The sequence below is a fragment of the Cinclus cinclus genome, chromosome 23, assembly GCF_963662255.1.
Source record: "Cinclus cinclus chromosome 23, bCinCin1.1, whole genome shotgun sequence".
Lineage (NCBI taxonomy): Eukaryota > Metazoa > Chordata > Aves > Passeriformes > Cinclidae > Cinclus > Cinclus cinclus.
The window spans coordinates 4,186,888-4,208,725 of record NC_085068.1 but is presented as its reverse complement, the minus strand read 5'-3'; the positions used below and the strand labels follow the sequence as shown (position 1 = coordinate 4,208,725).

Sequence of the window (21,838 nt, the reverse complement as noted above, 5' to 3'; positions counted from 1 at the left end):
TACAAAACAGAACACAGACTTGGCTGAATGTCCATGAGAAACATTCATCAGATGTTAACATGGCATGAGATATAATGGCTGCAGAACCACAACCTGCACTAACTGAAGAAAAACAAAGAAACAGAACATCAGATTACATACAAAGTTTTTAGAATTAGTAACTATTACAGGAACAGTAAAAACCAGATATTCTTCCCCTACATCAACCCCACTTGAACTGAGCTTAATCTACATGTTCTTTTGGTTCTTTATATCAAGTCTTATAAAATAATATGCCTCCAGTTATGCCTAACATGTAGAAAATCTAACTAAAAACCCAAGCATAATTAGAAACCTTTTATGAACACCCAAATGTTCATGAAATACTAAACAAACATTCATACTGCATTTAATGTGACAAATACTGGGTTAGCCAGTGCCCCCTTTAAAGAGACTTTTATTTTCAAAGCCTAAACAAGTAGAAATATTTTCCTGTACAGGATAAAGTCTACTGAAATATGGAAAATAATTTGAGAGCAACCAAAGTCAATCTGGTTTTGTTAAACTTCTGGGACAGCAAAACACCAGAAGAAGATACTTCTCCTCTCACGTTCAACTTTTTCCAAGCACAAATTTCAGGCACACAAGTGTTACTCTCATCTTCCACACAGCAGTGCATAAAATCTGTGAAAATACTTACTGAGTTTGGATAGTAAATTACTGTCAAAGTCCAGTAACTTACTTAAAAAGAAAGGTAAATGGCTGCTACCTCAATACACACATCTTGGGTACGAGAAAAGTGGAAAGAAGGCACACACAATAAATCAGCAGCTTAAAGAAAAGGAAAGACAGAAATCTCTTCCCCAGACCTGATCTGAAGTCACTCCAAAAGGTTTCCAGAGGCAAGCAGGGGTGATGTGGGGAGGGCAGGAAAGTTTTTGAAGGGGTTACTGATCATGACAGATGACTTTCTGTCAGACCAAAAAATCCCTGTGTACCCTCATGTTGCCCATGGAGATTTAAATCTGATCTAAAGCTTACTGAGAAAGTTATTTCCAATTAAATAGCAAGAAGATTAAATCCTTGAAAATCAAAATTCTGATTTTTGCCAAAAGCAAGTAAATGTTTTTAGTGTTGAGTTTCACTTTATGTAACTTTTTGGCTAACCCAGGTTCTACAAAACTAGATCAGAAGCCAAATGAACTTTTACTCTGGTGTTCAATCTATTGCAAATTTATCTTTGGAGACTTCTAAAAAAAGAATTTTTGGGACCATGGCCTGATTTTCAAAAGAAATGTAAAAGTTCCATTTTGAGACTACTGCCTGGAAAAAAAATAGACTATCATTACCAGGAGGATTTTTTCTTAAGTAATTTAGTAATTTAGCTGCAACCCCTACTAAAAGCAAAGCAATTAATATTAGATGTTTTGCTGCCTGTTTGATTTTTGGGAGAAAAAAAATAAACAGAAAAAATATTTCAGAAAAATAAATCCAAAATTTTCAATTTTGTTGTTTTTTTAAAAACTCAGAGAAAATATTTCTAATGGCACTCAAACAGGAAACAGATGTAGATTTCTACAGTTTTCTGTCCTCCCATCCATTAGCTTTTCTACAGGGCTATGTATTTATGAAGTGTGCTGTTTGTCTTCTGCATGGTTTTGCCCAAAACCTATCCTGTCAAATAGAACCCAAACAAATTAACAAATTATGTATTAGGAATGCTTTACTTCCTAAGGCTTACTGAAAACAGCCTGTGCTTCTGAAGGCATCTGAAAGTTTAATGTACCTAAATACACTAAATCAGGCTAAATACACTAAATAAAATAAAATACACTAAATACACTAAATCATATTTATTGAACATATGGTGGATATTTTAGAATATACATTGAATATTGTGATATTATTACACTATTTTTAACCCCACTGTACTGTCCCTCTAGAATAGGGGCACTGAATAGTCAACAATTCACATAACCTTCCTCAAAAAGGGAATTTTCCTACATGGGGTTATATTTCTCCATTCTTTCCTGAAGGCCCCAGAGAATGACAGGATGAAATACTAAATTTAGCACATTAAAAGAAAAGTAGCTGTTGTGTTATTTGGCTTGACGGTTTTTTGGGTTTTGATTATTTTTAAATATAGAGCCCAATCCACCAGCAAGTCCCACATACAGCACAGTATTTACTGTGTAAGAGCCTTCCAAAGAAGAAAACCACCTTTTGATGTCTGTGTGCTGTACAGTACCTCTAGCATAGATCTGATGCTCTAGGTTAGTCAAACTGGCTGTACTCCTAGTTCTAAGGTAGACAAGAGGAAGGCCTGGCAGACAGGAAAGACAAAGTTAGCAGGTAAGAAAATCCACACAAATACAGGCAGATCTTCCCCTGCATGCATAAGGGAAGATCCACATCATGCAAGTACAAGTCTCTAGCCATTTGCTTACACTAAGCTGGCATTTGAATTGATAAAATTCCTTTCAGAAGGAACTCTGGGAGAAAATAAGCTGAAAAGATCTGCCACGTATCGAGAGCTATTACTCAGGGGATTCTTTCACCAAGAGAACAGTATTTTTTTCCAGGAACTCAGTTATTTAGATCTTTGGAGTACAGAAAGAAAAAGATCCTCTCTGAACTGCACACAGTCCAAACTCAACACTGATTTAATCCTTGACATGAGTGGCAGACAGAAAGGAAGCAGAACTAGCAGTGCAAAGCTCTTTCTCAAAGCTAAGCAGCCAGAAAGCTTTTTGTTTTAAAAGAATTGAACATAATTGAACAGAAAACAGCTTTTTTGTATTTTTTTTTTGCCAAACATCTCTAACAAATCACTGTATTCTGTGAAGCCAAAATACTTATGTTTGCAATACATTAGACAGATGACCATGTGTGTCAGGACTGTTTCAAATAAAGTGTGATTAATGACCAACATACTCTGCCCAAAACATGGGGGATCCACTGAAGAACCCATCCAGTCTTCTGAGCTGATTACATTCACTTCTTTGTCCTGTTTACAGTAATCTTCCATCCAGGACTGCTTGGTACATGTGTATTGCTCTAGAGGAATGTAAGCACAGACAGTCAATGTCTCCAAGGTGGCAGTAAACAAAGTCATTGAAAAGTGTGTTAAATTCATCACACTCAAGTTACTCCGCTTTAACAGCAGAAGTTTCACTTCACTGTTTTTTCTGTGAGTCCCTTACATAAGTTGAAGACAAACAACAGCTCATAAAATCACAGCAGTGTCTTTAAAAAAAATATACCCCTCAGATTTTATTTTTTAAAAAAACTTTCAGTGGAATTTCATGTTCTTAAGATACTCCTTTGTCAATCTAAGAGCTCTCCCTGCCGAGGCAATTAACCTTAAATATTTTCATGTTAGAAGTACTTCCTAGGGGTTTGGGGGTTTGCTTCTTTTTAAGAACCACATGCACATTCCTGCATAAATACTAAGACACCAATTTAGTCCTCTGGCACAATATTAATCACAAACCAACCTCACTACTTATGATCACTGCTTTAAAAAAGCATAATCTTTGGAAACACTGATTTGCTTCTCCTCCTGCCACCTTTGCTCCCCTTCTTTCTGTCAACCCCCTGGGTTTCTCTTTGTGGGAGAAAGGATGAAGGAAGGTTTTTCTGTACCATCTACAAGCTCAGCTGCTGGCTTTTTTTTTTGTGCCCATCAAATAATTCTGAATGAGCATCAATATTCCTGGGAAAGGCACACAATTAGAGCTCCACACTGCAGAAGCTCACATGAAACTGGAGTTAACGATGAACAAAACATTTTAATTTCCAGAGGTGGGAATCGACAGCTCAGGTGCTCAGAGACCAAAGAACTTAAACGAGTAGCTCCCCACTACACCTGTCAATGCACTGAAAAATAATGAGCTGATCAAAATATTTTTAATCCCTCTGAAGCAGAGAAAGCCTCAAATGAAAGCCTGTTTCTGATTAAAAATAAATTTCAAATAACATACAAATTTGATAGAATTCATATGACCAGAGAAAGAATTCCTACTAACCTCTAACATATGCAGCTCATGTCTTTACACTTTCACAACATCTGATTGAACATAGGCTGCCTAAACTCACACCTGGTACAGCATCCTGGAAAGCACGGAGGGACCTGGGCCAATCCTGCACCCTCCAGCAGCACTTTAATTAGAGATGTCTGTCACTTCCAGTAGTGAAAACCAGACTGCAGAGTGCTGCTCTCAGGGAATATTCCCACATACCTATGAGAACAGAGGTGATGTTTAAATCCAGGCGTGGTCTGGCCTTCACTTCCAGCTTCAGGCGGGAAGGGTGCAGGCGGCTCGAGGCTTGCTGCTGCCAGGACACTGAACACGGCCAGGGCTCAATAAAGGGCTCCCAACCTGAGAGAAACACAAACCATCACCTCTGCTACACACATGGACACCACGCCGGAATGCTCTTTATGTATTTAATAATGAAACTTTCATAATTAGATCCTTTACTTTTAATCTGTGTTCAAGAGGAAGCTGCGAGCCTACAGATTTCATTTAATACCTATTAAAAATTTGGTCCAGCTCCTCCATTTAGACCATATATGTAGGGTCTTGCAGAAATATCTTAGATCCAATTAAAGCACTAGAAGGCAATTACAGCTCTATAGTTAAGCTATCTGGAATTAAGGTCTCTCAAATGGCTATGACAATGATTTTCACACAATTATACTTTAATTTGGCTATTATTAGGTATCTTAAAAGATAAAGGTCTAGAAGATATTAAAAAAACCACCCAACATATTTTTAAAAACAAAGTATTTTTTAAAACAAAAAAAAACCAAAACTTTGTTATTGACAGGTAATTCCTGAGTGCTTGTCACCAGTAAAGTAACAGAGAATTTAGTTCCTAAGTTAAAAAAAACATACAACTAGATTACTTCTTTTGTCAGTATCTGGCCTGTACTGAGGCCTAACTTGCTTTTTTGTATTGAAAACATAAATTGTGATGGTCTTCTTAGGTTAATCCTTTGTCTTCAGGCTGATCACCTGCCCTCACATGCTTTTCCTTCCTGAAATATGTAATAAACTGAATGTATCAAATAATTAAAGTGAAGAGAGAAAAGAATGTAGAGACAGCTTGTTATGAAATTGTTATTTTGCTGGATAACCTTTTTATGCAATTCCATTTGAAAACTTGAGTGCCACTCTCACATCAGCAAAATCTCCACTTCCCACATCCCTCCAACTGACCTCAAATCAGGATATCTTGTCTAGGATCACACTGTCTTACACACACAGAGTCCCAAAATTCAACTTTTCCCTATTCCCTTAGAGGCATTTCATAGTGGGTGAACTTCAGGCTGCTGTAGTAAGAAAGGCTGTTTCCTAAACTTAAATAAGAAAACAACAACCCCCAAGGTATTTCACCTGAAAGCTCACGGTTGTAATAATCTCCAGAGAGGGTAAAATGAGCGTAGCCCTCAGGGCTGGTTCTCAAATGCTGGAGAAAATTTAAACCTGTGGGGAAAAAAAAGAAATTTAAACTAATGCAAAACAATCAAGCTTCCTGATTTTGGGAACTGTCCAGTAACCAATGGAAGGTTTTGTCTTGTCTTTTAAACTGAAATGGTACAAAAAGCCTATCATAATACTCTTCAAATAACACTTCCAGATAGCCACACCTTACAATACAGAGCCTCCCTAGGATTCAGATTTCATTTGTTACGTGATGTAAAAAGGGGAAACTAGAATCTTAACCCTACAAAGACTGTAATCTTAAAATCAAAACTTAAACCAAACAGAAATAAAGAAAAAGGAACCCCAAATATCCCACACAACCACCATCAAGACACTGTCAGTTGAAATTTGACAAGTCCTGACAACAAGAGCATGGTGTTGAGCACCCCCAGAACTAACAGTCATTTTATGCCAAGGCAGAACCAGATACTCACATGAAAAGGTTAATTCTGCCAGGGGAACGTCACAGTCCATGCAGTCATCTATAAAGCAGATGCAGACACTTTCTGCCTTTATTTGCACTCCAGAGATGAACTGGAAAGGCACAATCCCCTGGCTATCTCGACCAGAAGAGGTCTGGGAAACTGATTTCAGAGGTTCAGCATTCTTAAACAACCAACTTGCTGCTTTCTTCAAGTCACCTTAGATACAGGCAAACAACCAATCAATCATCACCTACTTTCTCAAAGACGTATACTTAGCAAAAATCAGATAGAAGCAAACTAATTCCCTCTCTCTTAAGAAAATAGTCTCAGTAGTACCTTGAATATGCTCTGTTTTGTAACATAAATATGAGAAGATTATAAAAACATTGGTATATCCTAAGAGTAAGAAATGTGTTTTGAAGTTTCACAGGTGTAATAAAAATCTGTAGCATTATCCATGCCTACAGGTAAGGTGGGAAGCATGAAGATGCTAAAGTAAAAAAGAATCACTTGTGCCAAAGCTTTGTCTTCTTTTCATGTACTGCATGCAGAACTAGATAAATACGATTTTTAAAGGGAGACATGAAAACACATGCTCTCAAGAGGAAGGGATGTGTAATAGTAAGAAACTGGTGCACCAAAAATATTACCAACCAGAACACAACTAAAACTCCCAAACAAAAATACACTCAAACACCCTACACATGACATCCCAAAGGGCAAAAGAATCCTTGGGTGGTGGATTTGACACAGTAGCAGACCAGGAAGAATGTTTAAGACTACAGTCCAGCACAGAGCCCATGATGCTCTACAGAAGGAACCAGTCCCTGTGCATGGCCACCTGAGAGTCTAAAGGCTTTACTTAATTGCAATTAAGGTAATATGAACAATGTTCAAACCCCTGCTAAGAATATCTGATGTTACCTTGGCAGATCAAAAGAGCTTTACGACAATCTTCCAGACTGAATCCCAGCTCCTGGAGGCGAGCCAGCTGGACTTCTGGAATTAGCAGTTAAACAAGCATTAATCCTTGACAGTTATCTACTTGTTTTCATTTCTAAAATCAAGATACATCTGTATGAAAAATGGGGATTTGTTTGTTTAAGACTGCAACTGTAGAAAAAGCACACAATTCAGCCCTGTTTTTACATTTTTTTATAATATCATCAGGACAATTACTAGGTTCTAACCAACAGAGTGTCTTACACCATGAAGATACAAACATCTTTTGTGTTAAGCATACAGATTAGCTTCACCTTGTAGAAACCTCCTTTAAATATAAAAAATGGCTTCACTCCAACAGTGAAAAACATACCAAGAACAGGATCCAGCACTCGTTTGGATCCATCTCTGGCTTCATGTGCCAAGGAGGTCTCATTCCCCAGTGCTGAACTGGAGGGGTCAGCAGCATTCCCAGCACTTGAGGCAGCTGAGTCAGGCAGAGCTGCACTTGTCTGTTGGGGAATTGACTTTGCAATCGCCAAGAAGAGTTGAACATCATTGTAGGACAGTCTGATATCCAGTGCTTGCAGCTGAATCTAAATCAAAAATCAGAATATAAGATTCACTTGCATTTTCTACACGTTTTTCTTAAGTAGTTCAGATATTAATAAAGCTTTTCGCAAAAGAAGACAAAATTTAGTGTTAAAATCTGATCACCAGGCTGTTTTAAAGATCCAGTAATAAAATTATCAAACTTGTTATTATTTACCAACAACCAAAAGCATCTCATCTCAGGGAAAAAAAGTTTTAATTTGATATAATGGTAAAAAAGTCTTTAAATACAATTCCCCTCCAATATGTCCTAACAATTAGAAATGCAAAATATAGAAAACAATATTTTTCTTTCAGGTATTAGTAACTATCTAACATCATCAGCCTACATAATCAGCCCATTTCTCTCCCCCACTATTAATCTCTGTAACATATCCCATAAACCACTCTTTCACTACCACTAAGAGCATTTTCTGCATGCTTCTTTCTTTTCCTTTTCCATTTCAGGAAAAAAATTACTGATTCTCTTCTTATGCATTTGAGAGTCTTCTACTGAATCCTTGGGCACAAAAATATCTCTGCTCGTATTCTCTACTGCATTACAATTTTATCCTGGCCTTTAATATTACCTCTAGAATAGGAGGAAAATCTTCACTATTGAAAGCATCCAGCAGTCCTGAACCTCTTGGGTAAGAAGAATTCCCAATAAGTTCCATATGAATCTGTAGTGGATCAATAATTGACAGTGCAGTCTCTTGCTCATTTCCTAACCGGCACGAAAACACCTAAAAATTGCAAATTATTTTTAAAAATTATGAACTGAGAGAACAGGTCTGGTAAAAATTAGCAATATTTTGAGACTACAGTCATGTCTTACAATGTTTTAACAGAAACAATATTAAACTATTCTGAAAACTGCTGTAAAATGAGAGCATTTGATGAGAAACCGACAAACTTCAAAAAGCATCTGTGGGCTATTCCTTCTGTATATATATTAACAGTAAAGTATCTTCACAAAACTCCTCTAATGTTAGACATTAAACAGAAGCAAATTTCTTTTTCTTACCTCAATGTCAGACAAACTGCCAGAGAAAGGACGATCTAACAGCTTGGGCTTGTAAGTGAGAACAGTGGTTCCCTTCAGAATAATTGCATTGGTATCAAAGCAGGACATGTCTTCAACAACCACAAATTCAGTTCCTTAACCAAAAAAAAAAAAAAAAAAAAAAAAAAAAAGACAGCTAACAGGGCAGTTGGCAATATCATTCAGGTATTTAAGCATTTGCAGCAGGTTTCCTGATTTTATAGCAGCACATGGCTTTTAATGAGAAAAACTCCTAAAAAGCACCAGAGCATGGCACATTTACCTGTCACATTTATCTTGACTTCCAGCTGTTTTTCTGCTGTCACAGGGAGCGAGGAACGTTTGGTGACTACTCCACTTTTCACAGTTTTGGGAACAACAGTTGTGTCACTGATGCAGGGTCGCTGTCGGGATGAATGGGGATGTTCTCTCTTTCTGCTGTCTCCAGGAGTGTACAGAAAGTCATGAACCAGTGACAACCAGTCAAATATCAGGAATACACGAAGATTGTTCAGAACAACTGTGAAACTGGAGGAATCCTTAGTAGACCTTTTAAAAAGAAAGAAGTTCACAGGTGAACTTTACAGCCCGATACGATATTTAAAATCATGCTGAAAATTATCAGGATCTAGTAAGAATTACATGGCATTTTATAGGGATACACTTAGCTTACATAGTCAGGCCTCTAAAATACATAAATATATATATTTAAACAGATTGAAATTCAACAATTTGCTGTACCCACAGAACCCCAGCAGACTTTACTTAACTGCACAAATTCTAAGCCATGATGGTACAAGAGATGAACTGAAAAATGGCTTGACAGGAAATTGATAAAAGCTCCTTTAACACACTTACAATATTAATATTAATTTTCAAAATATCAAATTTCAAAACCTTTTTTAATTATCATTTTATGTCTGTTGGGTATCAAACCTAACATTCTGCATGTGAAACTCAGATCTGGATCCAAGGTAAGAGGTATAACATGAATTTCCCCTCACACCCTGACAGCATTTTGCAGCACAGGAAGCTGCTTTGTCATTCAGAAAAAATGTCTGAGCTCCCAGCATCCCATTCTGGAGATCTGGCTAGGACAGATAAAGTGTTTGGCTTCGTGATCTGGAATACCAGTTACATTTGATCATGCTAACTGGAAAATCATCTAAGTGCTTAAATACCATGAAACCATTTTCATAAATCCAGCACACTGTGAACTATAAAATCTCCAAAGAACTGTGATGCCTTAGTGGGGAGCAGGCTCTGCCTGTGCTGCTTCCAACAGCAAAAGCCTATAACCCTCCCTGGCTCTCCAGGATATTTCAAGAGGCACCAGCCAGTACAACACTACCACTGAGTTCTGCCAGCCCTTACATCTACTGCCAAGGATGCTCTCACCACTAAAAACAGACCACATGCTGCTGCGGCTGAAATTTAAAATTACAACAGTTGGGAAGAAGATTCCTGAAACTCTCACTCATAAACCAGATTAGGCTGTACTGTGCAAACTCACTAACTGTGTCTAATCTAGCTGCCTACTGACTCAACAGTTCTGTGAAAACCATCTGGGGCTTTTTTAGGGTGTATTTCTTAGTAAATCCCATTTTAGTTTTATTCAAATTGAAATACTGACTTCTTTCTGAACACATTTTTTGGTACCTAAAACCAATAATGCAGCACGCAAATCTTTTTTAAAAAAGTCACTCAATCGACAGGTTTCTTTAGCTGGTTTTTATGAACAAATGTCTCCAAAATTTTCTACTGGTCCAAAATAATTCACAATCTTTTTCCTCTACGTTACTCCTGCAACTGTTTCAGAAAGCATCATACTTATATGATGAGAAATCTGAGCTTGGTCAGCAAATCTGATCAGAAGTGAAAGCAACACCTCTAGTCATCTCACTTCACCCTCTTTTTTGGTAGTTAACATTCCTCAAAAAAAGACCATGGTGATACAGGTAAATACTGACATCATACTTAATATTCCAAATTTCAATACTAAATTAGATAAAAATAGGTAAGAAAAAACAAACAGGGTAGGACAGAACATAGAAGAGAATACAGAGATTGTTTTCACAAGAGGCCATTTCTGTATGTATTTGATGCTCTCAGAAAACCACGTGTGACACCTGCTGGGAAACAGCTTTTGTGCATCTTATATTAAAAATTCTACAAACTGGTTTTATGCACACATACAAGTGACAGGCCAGACTTATCAAGCTTTAAGCACTACTGATTTTAATAGGTCAAGCCTTCATCTGATCCATTACACATTCAAACCTAAATTTTAATGCAACAAGAGAAAAAGAAAAAAAAAATCCAACAACTTCCAGGGAATTAACAACTGCAGATTTCAATCTGTCAAGTACCACTGATCACCCCATACATACAGACATACAATGGCCCCAATAATAAGAGGTGTATTAAAACCAGGACAATACTGATTATGTCATTATTAAAAACAAACAAATCCCAGAATTACCAACCTGAAATGCAATTCAATCTGGATTGCTCCTGGGCTACTGTTGTTCTTTGATGACTGAAAGATGCAGCTGAAGACATTTGGGGGGCCTGTAGCATATTTCTGTCCAGCATAACGAGTGTCAAAGGCCATCATGGAATGAGAGACCAGATTTACAGACTTTGTTCCATTTGAAGAGCTTTCAAAAAGCAACTTGGATTTCTTAAAATCAAACCTGGGAGAATAAAAAGCAAAACAACACACCAAAGAGACTTACAGATTACTTATTCCTTGGAGTCACTTATTTTACAAGTATGGCATACTTTGAAATCTTTCAATTAGGTATTTTCTAAAACTACAATCATGTCCCATGTCATAGAGATAGAAAATAGACCTATACTAAATATAATAATATTTTCCACTGATTTAAAACCTTCTGGATTAAAAAAAAACAAAACTCAACAAGCCAATATAGCAGAAATCTGCTTTTTTAACCTTCCCTTGTACGGCTTTTTAATTAAAATACTATTTCTCTTGGGCAAGTGCACTGATTACTGGACTGTCATTTCAAGGACAACTGGAAAAACAGTCTACCTTTTGAACAGTGTCATTCCCTTTCATCTTTCAGAGAAGCTCAAACTCTCAGTCTGGACTATAATTAAGAAATTCCATTTCACTGCACTATTAAACTGCAATTCCACATATTATTTCAATTGCTGTCCTGTATCTTTGACGTGAGTATAGTATTTAGGATAAGGTATTCAGTAATAGAAAAGAATTCATACCTGGCTAAAGAGCTGCATCCATCTTTTCCCTTTGGATCCATCAGTTCCAGGCTCACATTAACCATGTCAATGAGGAATGACATGGAAGTATACACTTCTCCACTCAAAACTGTCTGAAAATGGAAAACACCAACATTCTTTTTCAGAGCATCTGTTTAACTATCATCTCTGAATTAAACTGTGTTTCAGAAAAATGTAAACAGCTTTTGTGTGTGGTGTCCTTCTTCTCCAAAGAGTTTCATCAACCATTACTGGGGAAATGTTACATTTCACAACACTGTGGCCTTTAACCTGAAAATTACCATTAATCCATTTTCACAGTACTGGTCTAGAGATTTTTTTGTCCTTAAAATACTGCTGCCATCAGCAAAATCAGCAACCCACACCCCCACCAAGACATTTCGAGAGAACTTCAGCTGCACATAGATCCTCTTACAAGAATTCTTGGATCCTGCAAGTCATAAGGGCGCATGAACTCCTCGATGGGCTCCCCAAGGTTGTTCTCCAGCAGCCCACGGATCAGTTTGTACTTGTTCAGATCCAGAGAGCAGTGCACTGAGGACAGGCTGCCGTGGATTGAAATGTCTGCAACAGCGTGACTCAGCTCCCTGCAACAAAGAGGAAACCTCAGCACTTCCAGGAGCTCCAACACAGCAGGCAAGACCTTCAGGATACAACAAAAGGCATCTAAAGCACTGCTCTAAGAGACAGCATAAAGTGAGCCTGTTTAAACTCACTTGTCCAAGTTTCTCTCTACTTTTAGCTTCAGTCTGAAGGGTTCTGTCAGCAGGCTCCCTCCTGTCTGCCTCACCAAGTAGGATGGAAAGCTCAAATCTGCACTGGTATCTTCCACAGCCTTGGAATAATCTCTCTGGTATCTTTCAGCAGCAAAGATGTCCATGTCCTGCAGATCAACCACAATGCAGTCTAAGAGGCAGATGTGATCCTCTGCAAGTACACAGGAGATAAAACATTAAGGAAGAAAAATAGCATCTGTGCAAAACTAATGCAACCTACTTTTAAAAAGAAATTTAATTTACTTTTTATTTTATTCCACTTTTTTTTCATTCATGTTAATCACTACCTGTAACTACTGGATACCAAGCTCATTCACAGGTAAATGTAAATTCCTAATTAGGAGTCCAAGTACACCCCTCTGATGTGTGCAATATGCATCTCAAAACGGACCCAATTTGCAGGACTGTTCTTCCAGAAACTGAACTACAACTCCCTAATCCTTTATGCTCCAAAAATCAGTCCTTAAAGCTCAGAAGTCATTTCTTCTCCAATCTACAGTCTCCAGACCCAGAACCTCACACTTTTTCAGTGTCACATAAGATAACAGCAGTATGTCACTGTACTATTCCATAGGGCTCCTGCTGCTTTCACATACCTGGGCTCTCAGGGTTTGGGACAACAGGCAGCTTTGATGGCTGCCCTTGCTGCTTGCTCAATGTGCTCACTGCAGATTCATTCTTCAGCCTAGAAAGGTTTGATCCTGATGATTTTTTCATGACCAATCCTTCCATTGCTAATTTGGACTCATCAGCACTTGTTTTCTTCACACTGTGTTTTGGGGTTCCCGTAGGAGGGGAAAATTGAACTGAATCCTGCTAATGAGAGAAAGTTTGTAATTAACGTAAGATTTTTAACTTAAATTCTAAGGAACCAATCCACCAAGGTTTAAGCTGCAGCAAATTATTGGAATGCCAATATCTTCTGTTGTAGAAAGTATGTTACTGGAATTCCAGTATCTTCTGCTGTAGAAAAATGGTGAAACTTCTCTCCTATAGCCTTAACAGCTGATGAGAACATTTTCTATGTAAAAAAGTTTATTTCAGCAACCTTCCTCAAAAAGCTGTGGAATCTTCTCAATGAGAAACTCATTAAAAAGCAGAGGGTTTTGCATAAAACCAAAAAATTCTCATGTAAATGAAATTAATACCAAAATGTAGGGTAAGACTGACATGATACTAAATATTTCTGCAGAATAAAGACTGTTAAATATTTAAAACAGTTTTTCAGGTGATGAAAAAAACATATGCCATTATTTCTGCAAGATCATGTCAGCAACTTTGTATTTTATTACAATATGTGAACTAACACTTCTACACATCCACATTTTATGCATTTTGAATACTTCAATTCTCACACCAAAATGTGTCCCAAAATTCTCCTGCAGTTTAAGGTTGGATCAATCCATACTCTTAGTGGTAAATTCCTCATAGGTAAAAAAAGAAAAGTTCATTTGCATTGACGTAACATATTTTAGACATCTCCCCACTACCACATATACAGTGGAAATCCATGAGCTGTCTCCCATCAAAAACTTGCAAATTTCACTACAAAAAGAGTCACATCAAAATTAGAAATTTCTTTTCCCAAAAATCCTGCCTGACCAATCTGACAGCCTTCTGTGATGGAAGGGCCCCAACCACTGATTTGTCTTATGGAAGAGGTTTACACACCACCTTTATACCCCAAAGCCGATTTTGGGATTAATCTGTCAATCCTTTCAATTAATTAACCTCATGTCCCATGCAGGCAGCAATCATCTTTAGTGATCTACTCAGCCCTTACTCCAAGACTGCTCACTTTGCCCCTGACTCCTGTATTGGTACTGTAATTTTCCATCTTCCCTCTGTATCCACTTTCTGATGTCACACCAATCCCTATCATAAACTTCCCTTTCTGGTTTTAATTGTTAATATTTTCTTGCTTTACATGTTTTTTAAATATTAGAAAAAATTGGAAAAAATTAATTGTAAACACAATCAAGGATTTTAAGAAAAAAAAATTGAGGACATTAACATTCAACTTCATACTGGAAAGAAAAGACTGAGAAGCACATGCAAAGGAAAATCATCACATCATCTATAAATCTATGAATTTATACAATTAAATCCAAATTAGCAGCTCCTCAGACATGCATAAATAGCACACCACAAAAACTTTACATCCAATTCTTATAAGAATTCAGCAAAACCTTCAGAACAGAAACATCATTTTGAATAAATGAAGCAGCTTTTTGAAGTGCTGAATTCCAGAAGAATACTTTCTTTGTCATAGAATGAATGAGGAGCACCTGAACACTGCTATAAAGATGTGAAATACCTCAAATAAAACAGGATCCTTGTATGCATTGCCTTGTAAAATCCGATCCTCAAAAATAAACACAGGACAGAGGAAAAATGAAAACAAAACCAACAAAAAAAAAGCCAAACCCAACCTAATCCCATTTCAAACACCTACATTTCTATAGTGCTATATAACACAGTATTTCTAGGCTGAAATAAAATTATTGTGCACACTTTAAGAAAGCTATAATGTTAATTTAAGAATCTACTGCTTACAAACCTGTACTTGTATCAACACATTATGGTACAGGAAACAGCCCAACATCACAGTCTACTACTTCCTTATGGCAAAGACACAGGCAGGTTTCAATCAGATGAAGGCAACAGACACACCACAAATCCACTGTAGTCATTTAGTCCATCTAACTTCTAACCCCTTCAAAATGGAATTAGGGAGTTCCCAGACAACTCCCTACTTTGTTGAATGGGTTAGATACAGAAAGCCATCCAGGAAGGATGAAGATGGATCTTTCTTACCCCAAATTTTGTAGCTGCATCTCTCAAGAAGAGCACCAGCTACTCCTGTCCTGTGCTTTGCCACATGTACAGCCACTGGAAACCTTTCCCAAGGTATCACCTCATCAAAGCAACTACACACACACAGCTTCACTGAGAGGAGAGAAAAAAATAAACCCAATTCTGTTCTCCAGTGTGTTAGAGCAAGTCTCAGCCAGCACAGACCCCTGTTACCTGCTGCTCACACTGTGGAAATTTTGAGTGGTGAACAGCTGGAGTAACCAAACAGGGTGAGCTGAAAGCCTATCCTGGTCCCACATTCAGGTTGGGTCCTGCTTCCTCACCAGAACAGCTGGAGTGAGTTCAGCTTCCTTTATTCCCTCTGTTCTCTCAAAACACTCAGTTCAGCCTCCCCTCTGCCCCAATGCCTCAGACAGTTAAGCTCAAGACAGGAAGGGCAGTGCAGCACAATCAGCAGCAAGGCAAATCTGTAAGATTTGCCAGTACAGTGACACAGACTCTCATTACTAGAACTACAAAGTCAATATATAAAGTAAAATACAAGAATCATTTAAATTTTGTTTTAGAAATAAAACACACAAAAACTAGCAAAACTACAAGCTGCTAAATTAAGAAGCAATGCTCCTACCTTGTTCTTTAATGAAAAGGTTCCTGGCATTCCTGCAAACAAGAACCTGTTCTTCACTTTCAGTTTTCCCAGATTAGCTACAATAAGACTGTTAGACTTGGAGCTCTCAGGTATAAGCAGAACAGGAGCCCCAGCCTCAATATCAAGAAGAACTCGGGAAGCTCGCTGGGCTTTATCTCTCACCTGGAAGAGGAAAAAATCATTAAAAAAATAATTACAAAAATTCCAGGAAGTAGGTGATTATTTCCTACTGGTTAGTACTGAACCCAGGATCATTACCCCTTGATTTACAAAATCAAGATACAGTAAGAATTTATACCAAACAAGAAACAACAAAGCAACCAACAAAAACCCCTCAAACTCTTGTTTTAGGCAGAGAATAAAGGCTCATTAAAAATATTATGATGCAAACAGGAAAAACCTGTGTAAGAGGTGCAGCACTCAAAAGAGACATGCCCTTTCAGCCCTGGACTAAGAGGCAGAACACACACAGCTCAGCTCACTAGGTAATGAATCACTTAAGAAAAATTATTTGCGAAAAGAAAAAACATTTAGAAGAGATGTTTCAAAATCAGATTCAAACTTCCTGATGCGCAATGAAGTATTTTAATATCCAAGTATTCACTGTTTCTCCTTCAATTAAGAGAAGCTTCTATTAAAAGAAGACTGTTGACTATATTAATTACTCCCACATTAGGTCATGTGGTCTACGGCTGTCCTGATCATTGAAACACTCGACCATGCTCTGTACACTCTATACTGATGCACTCTATCTTGCCCTACAATCTGTATATTCATACACTCTACCATGCAGAAGTTCTGCTTCTCTCACCCTATCAGCCATCATACTAAATCAGAGACACACACCTGAGTGGAACAGAACTTCTCACTTGGCTCTCATAATTCAGGTATTATTATTACCTAGTGGATAGTGGAGAATAAGACAAGGTAACACCTTGACCCTTTCTGTCCAGTGCATCCTGCAGAAACCAGGTGCTGAAGTTTTAAGGAATGTGCAAATTTGGTATTCTGCACTTTCAAAAAGCAGCACAATGGTCCTAATTAAGGTCTCTTGACTACAAGATGAACCTGAGAAATCTCTACCAACAGCAAAACTCTACAACCTCCCACAATTTCAACTCACTTGAGTTGATACATTAACGTAAATTACATATTCCATTTCAACTGCAAGAAACAGGCTGGGGAAGAAGAGAAAAAGGGCTCAGACTTACTGTTTGTCCTTCAATTGCTGCTCTCTGCCTCCCCAGGACATCCTGGAGCTGAGTGAAATGCTGGATGAAGGACACCACCTCGGCCTGGAAGCGCTGGGTGTGCACGTACTGGACAGAGGCCATGCGCAGGGTCACTCGCACGTCACACTCCCTGTGCAGCACAGGGTCCGGCCTCCCGTACCTGAGAGAAGGGGTCCAAGGCAAATCCACCAATCTTAGCTACATCTGGGAAGCAGCATGAGACATTCTGCTCCAGTCAAAATAGTAACATAGAGGATTTAACTGATCTAACGCAGCGTGCAATTAACACTGTTTCAGTTGGCGACACGAAAAATGGGGTTTGTATTAATTACTTCTAAATTTTGTATGTTTAAGTGCTGCTGAGTTTTAATTAAGCAAACAGGAAAACTCTGCATGTGGAATGTACTTTTAATCTCTGCATTACACCTTTGTTGCTTTTATATCAGCAGTAATGAGGTGTAATCAAAGCTACACCTTTAGTGATTTTACATAAGAACAGTGGCTTTTAAGGTAACTACTCCACTGCAGGATAATGTGTGCTTTTAATTCTGAGTCAGTGTGCTGTCATATCTGAAATTAGTTCCATAACGTTATTGGGTAATTTCTAATCTGATTAATGGGAAACCAGGAAACATCACAGGACAAGATCTAGTCCTTAAAACATAACAAAGAAATTCAAATATACATTATGACAAAAGCAAACCCCCTATTCCAAAATGAAGGAGCAACGAAAAATCTATTTCATGAGCTGAAAATCTCTTCCAACTTTCAAAAAAAGCTGTTTTAGCTAAGAACAAACTACCATGTAAACACTTTCAAGAACAGCTTTAGAGAGAAATAAGAAACTAATTTTCCTTTTCCATTTCTATGTACATTGCAAGACAAAGTTAAAAATCTTAAATTTATAACTGAAAATATTTTAAGTCACACTTAAGTCCCAAGAGGCCTAAGCAGAATCATGCAGTCCTGACAGCTGTGGGCTTGGGTTTTCTGCATTTGTTTGACTTTTGGGAGTTTTTTTGGGGGGGTTGGAATTTAATATTGAGTAACAAAAAGTTTAAATTCATACTTAAAGATTTGAAAAATGAGTGCCTCTTCTCCACTTGTAGTGAAACGTTCTCTGTAAAATTCTCCATGAGATGTAAGATCACTTAAGGACAGACTTCCAATACTTCCCTGCAAGGCTAAATCTCCCTCTGCAAAACGAAGGACAGACAATCAGGATCCTCAAACACAGATCAGTTACTAAACCCCAAACGTTTCTATTAGTGGGATAGCCTCATTACAAGTAATTAAATAAGTCAATTCAATTAAACATTAAACCTATGTTCAAAGAAAATTATGTGTTTCTGCTACAAAGATTGTATTAACCCACACATTACTCTAGGCTTTACACGTACCATGTGATCACACCTCTTTGATTTGTGAAACTTTGATACAACACCATTTTGTCCTCTAGAATAGTAATAAAAACTATTTTTCTGCTCTGTGAAAGTGAAGTATTGAAATCACAGCTAAAATGATTAAAGGTTTGACAACTGGGAGGGATGCCATGATTTAAAATCAACCCTAAAAAAGCAAAGGAAGAAGCACTGGGAGGAGAATGTACATTTTGCCCAGAAAAAACACACAAAAACCCAATGAGCACCAAAATAAAAATATTTAAAATCATAATTCCAGTGCACACTTCATTTTATTTTAAACTGCAAACAATCTGAGCCCTTCAATCTACTCACCAATCACTTCCAAGTGAGCTGCAAGTTTTGTCACACTGGCTTTAGCAAGCTCACTGGTTGTCTTATTCAGGACTAAGGATAAAGAATGGACCTGGTCAAACAAAACAGGAACAAATTGGTATGGGAAACATGACTTCAGAGCTTGAACATCTTTTTTAGCTTTTTTCCAAGACAATTGCACTGCAACACATGAATGGCAAACAATTATCTGATTGGGAGACCCTGAAGGAGAACATTTTTACTGCCTTGTCTGCACGTGAATGGATCTCTGAGCAATTCAGAATGATCAAAGAACATTGATCACTCAGTGAAGGTCAGTGATCATTGGCCAAGAACAAATCCCAGCACTGTTACCTTCATTTTCTTCTCTTTCAGGATTTGTCACATGTAAGTTAGACTGCAGGGCCTCTGGGCAAAGACTATATTATACACACATACATCATGTGTTTTTTAAAAACATGTTTATACATATACGTATAAACATATATGTATATATATTTATAAAATCTAGACTTTTTGCATAAATAAACTCCATAGTACCTGGAACAGGATGGTGCCAATTGCAGCATGTTAGGTATTTAATACTGAAGTTTAAAGAGAGGAACACAGAGCAAGGGAGCCAAGCATTTTGCAACTGTTCTGCTTTTCTGTAACTCCATTTTTTTAACTACATCTACACATTTTACATCAGTTTCTGCATTTATGTACGCTCCCCACTAGAATATAAAACACATGATGTAAATGTCACCTTAGGTTTCTATAAACCAGATGTTTTACGACAGACAACCCAATTACTGTTTTGCATCTCAAGTATACCTTTAGATCCAGCTTAGTGTTTACAGGCTCTTGGGCTTGAGAAGCTGACAAGGAATTTATTTCTGCTTTGATTGTCTGCTGAGTATCTTCAGGCTGCGGCTTCATAGCATGGTTATCAGCAGTGGATCCAATCCCAAAGAAATCCAGTATCACTACCCAAGTTTGCAAAGTTATTAACACATCTAGACAGTTAAAATCAACATCTACACTACGGTTAATTTTGTTATAGCGAGAAGAAAATTCAGGATGTTTCCTATCCACTAGAAATATATTGATATGAACTAATGAATCATCAAAGTTACTTTTTCCACAGGGCAACTTGGATCTGTCTGCTGATGGAGAAGGAGGTGGAGTCAGAGGATACTCAGAATCACCATCTTCTTTTTGCTTCTTACGGGAGGCACAAACTGGTCTTTGGTACAGCTGAAAGACATTAGGTGCTTCTTCCATATGGGAAGGGAGGGAACGTGGCATATCTGGATATTCTGCATTGGATACTGAGGGACAGGACTGTGAAAGATACTCTTTATGTGCTAAACTGGAGGGTTTGGGTGCTCCACGGGACACCATGAGGTTCTTATACTTAGAGTCTGGTTTCTTTTCCAGGAGATCTTCCATCAGCAGGGAACGCAAGGCAATCTGAATGGACAAGGTTTGAGGGTGATCTTTGGCAAATTCAACATCAAAATCCTGAAACTTGAGGCTGACAAGACCTTGTGCCCCAAGTGTGAGATCACCACTTAACTGAACCTGGAGCTCTGAAATGTGAAAGTTTGCTTGAATCTGAGTAAAGGATTTTGTTTCCCTGATAGCTAAGGGCTTGTTTGGAACAGAATTAAAACTAGAGTGGCTGAATAAGCCATTTTCCTTCCGTTCACTCAAGAATTCTGTGCCTGTACTATGAAGTGATGAAGTAGGTTCTCTGAAGTTGAAGTGGTTCTCTGAAGGAGAACTAAGACCAGTTGGAGATACAGAAGTGGTTGAAAATCTGTTCAAATCTTCACTGCAAATTAAATTATCCAGAGTCTGAAGGACTTGTTCATATACATGTTTTGCTAACACCACCTACAATGTAGAACAAAGAAACAATCATCACATAGGAGATCTCTAAGTGAATGGAATCGATACATTTATTCTAAAACTTGCAAGTGTAATTCCAAACCACACAAATTTTAAGTTCATTCAAGAAAAAAATTATGCAAAACTGAAGCAAAACACTTCTTCTGTATTAGTTCTGCAAGATGACACCACCCAGAACAGGGGTGGGACCACCAACACAGGGGATGGGACCCTAGAACAGGATACCTTGTATTCCTGGGCAAACACCAACCACACAGAGTTAGTTAAAAGTAATTCACCACTTGAGCTTACCCAGTAATATATGAAATAAGCATTCTACTCAGCCATCCTGGTTTGTCTCCCAAGTGTTAGAAGTTTCAGTTTTCTCTATTTAAAACGTTTGCTCTTGCACAGGTTTTTCAAGGTAATGACATTTTAATTCTTAGTTTCAACTAAAACTGCAAATAAACTTATTTGGATATTAACACATTTACTTTTCCTTCTGTGTTCAAGATAAGCAAAAGTTATGCTAATTCATAAAAGGCATCAAAAACGTCCCCAGACAAGGTTAAATATTGGTCATTATTATTATTATTAGGACTTAACACCGTCTCTTCGAACCATGTGTATAAGGATCTGATTTCTAAACTACCAACGCATTAAACCTGAAGATACTGGCCTGAAAAATACTTATATTCTATGCAGGGAAGTATTTTTATATTGATAGTGGAAATACTACATTTCTGTACCTGAAGTGGGTTCACAAATTTCCCTTCAATCTTCATAATGCTTGATATTCCAAAGTCTTCATTACACAGAGGAAAAGTTAAATCCAAATCTTTTTCTAGTGGTATCTTTTCCAATTTAAATTGGATGGTGGTGTTATTCAGAATGTGGAAAGCTTTAAGAGAAAGTGAAATTAAAACAACACTAGAGCAAATGAACTGATTAGCCCACAAATACTTACGGAAGAGATAACACAGTAGCTACTGAACTTGCTCAGAATCTGAGC

At 37.7% G+C, this 21,838-nt stretch overlaps 1 protein-coding gene across 3 annotated transcripts in view; it reads right to left on the bottom strand.

Annotated features, from left to right (window-relative positions):
* VPS13D (vacuolar protein sorting 13 homolog D) overlaps window positions 1–21,838 on the bottom strand; it is a 96,580-nt gene that overhangs the window by 57,938 nt on the left and 16,804 nt on the right. For 2 of the 3 annotated variants that reach the window (XR_009933917.1, XM_062507744.1), the window contains exons 20-39: window positions 21,576–21,727; window positions 19,768–20,832; window positions 18,952–19,042; window positions 18,285–18,411; window positions 17,195–17,375; window positions 15,963–16,145; window positions 13,114–13,333; window positions 12,458–12,668; window positions 12,157–12,328; window positions 11,721–11,833; window positions 10,961–11,170; window positions 8,758–9,023; window positions 8,457–8,590; window positions 8,020–8,175; window positions 7,212–7,434; window positions 6,821–6,895; window positions 5,906–6,112; window positions 5,382–5,471; window positions 4,221–4,361; window positions 2,914–3,036 (exon numbers count right to left, since the gene is read on the bottom strand). Coding sequence is in view for 2 of the 3 variants with exons in the window: in XM_062507744.1 (XP_062363728.1) it covers window positions 2,914–3,036; window positions 4,221–4,361; window positions 5,382–5,471; window positions 5,906–6,112; window positions 6,821–6,895; window positions 7,212–7,434; window positions 8,020–8,175; window positions 8,457–8,590; window positions 8,758–9,023; window positions 10,961–11,170; window positions 11,721–11,833; window positions 12,157–12,328; window positions 12,458–12,668; window positions 13,114–13,333; window positions 15,963–16,145; window positions 17,195–17,375; window positions 18,285–18,411; window positions 18,952–19,042; window positions 19,768–20,832; window positions 21,576–21,727 (4,140 nt within the window). In the remaining variant the exon portion in view is untranslated. The remainder of the gene's footprint in view (window positions 1–2,913; window positions 3,037–4,220; window positions 4,362–5,381; window positions 5,472–5,905; window positions 6,113–6,820; window positions 6,896–7,211; window positions 7,435–8,019; window positions 8,176–8,456; window positions 8,591–8,757; window positions 9,024–10,960; window positions 11,171–11,720; window positions 11,834–12,156; window positions 12,329–12,457; window positions 12,669–13,113; window positions 13,334–15,962; window positions 16,146–17,194; window positions 17,376–18,284; window positions 18,412–18,951; window positions 19,043–19,767; window positions 20,833–21,575; window positions 21,728–21,838) is intronic. The other variant, XM_062507745.1, reaches the window with a different exon arrangement.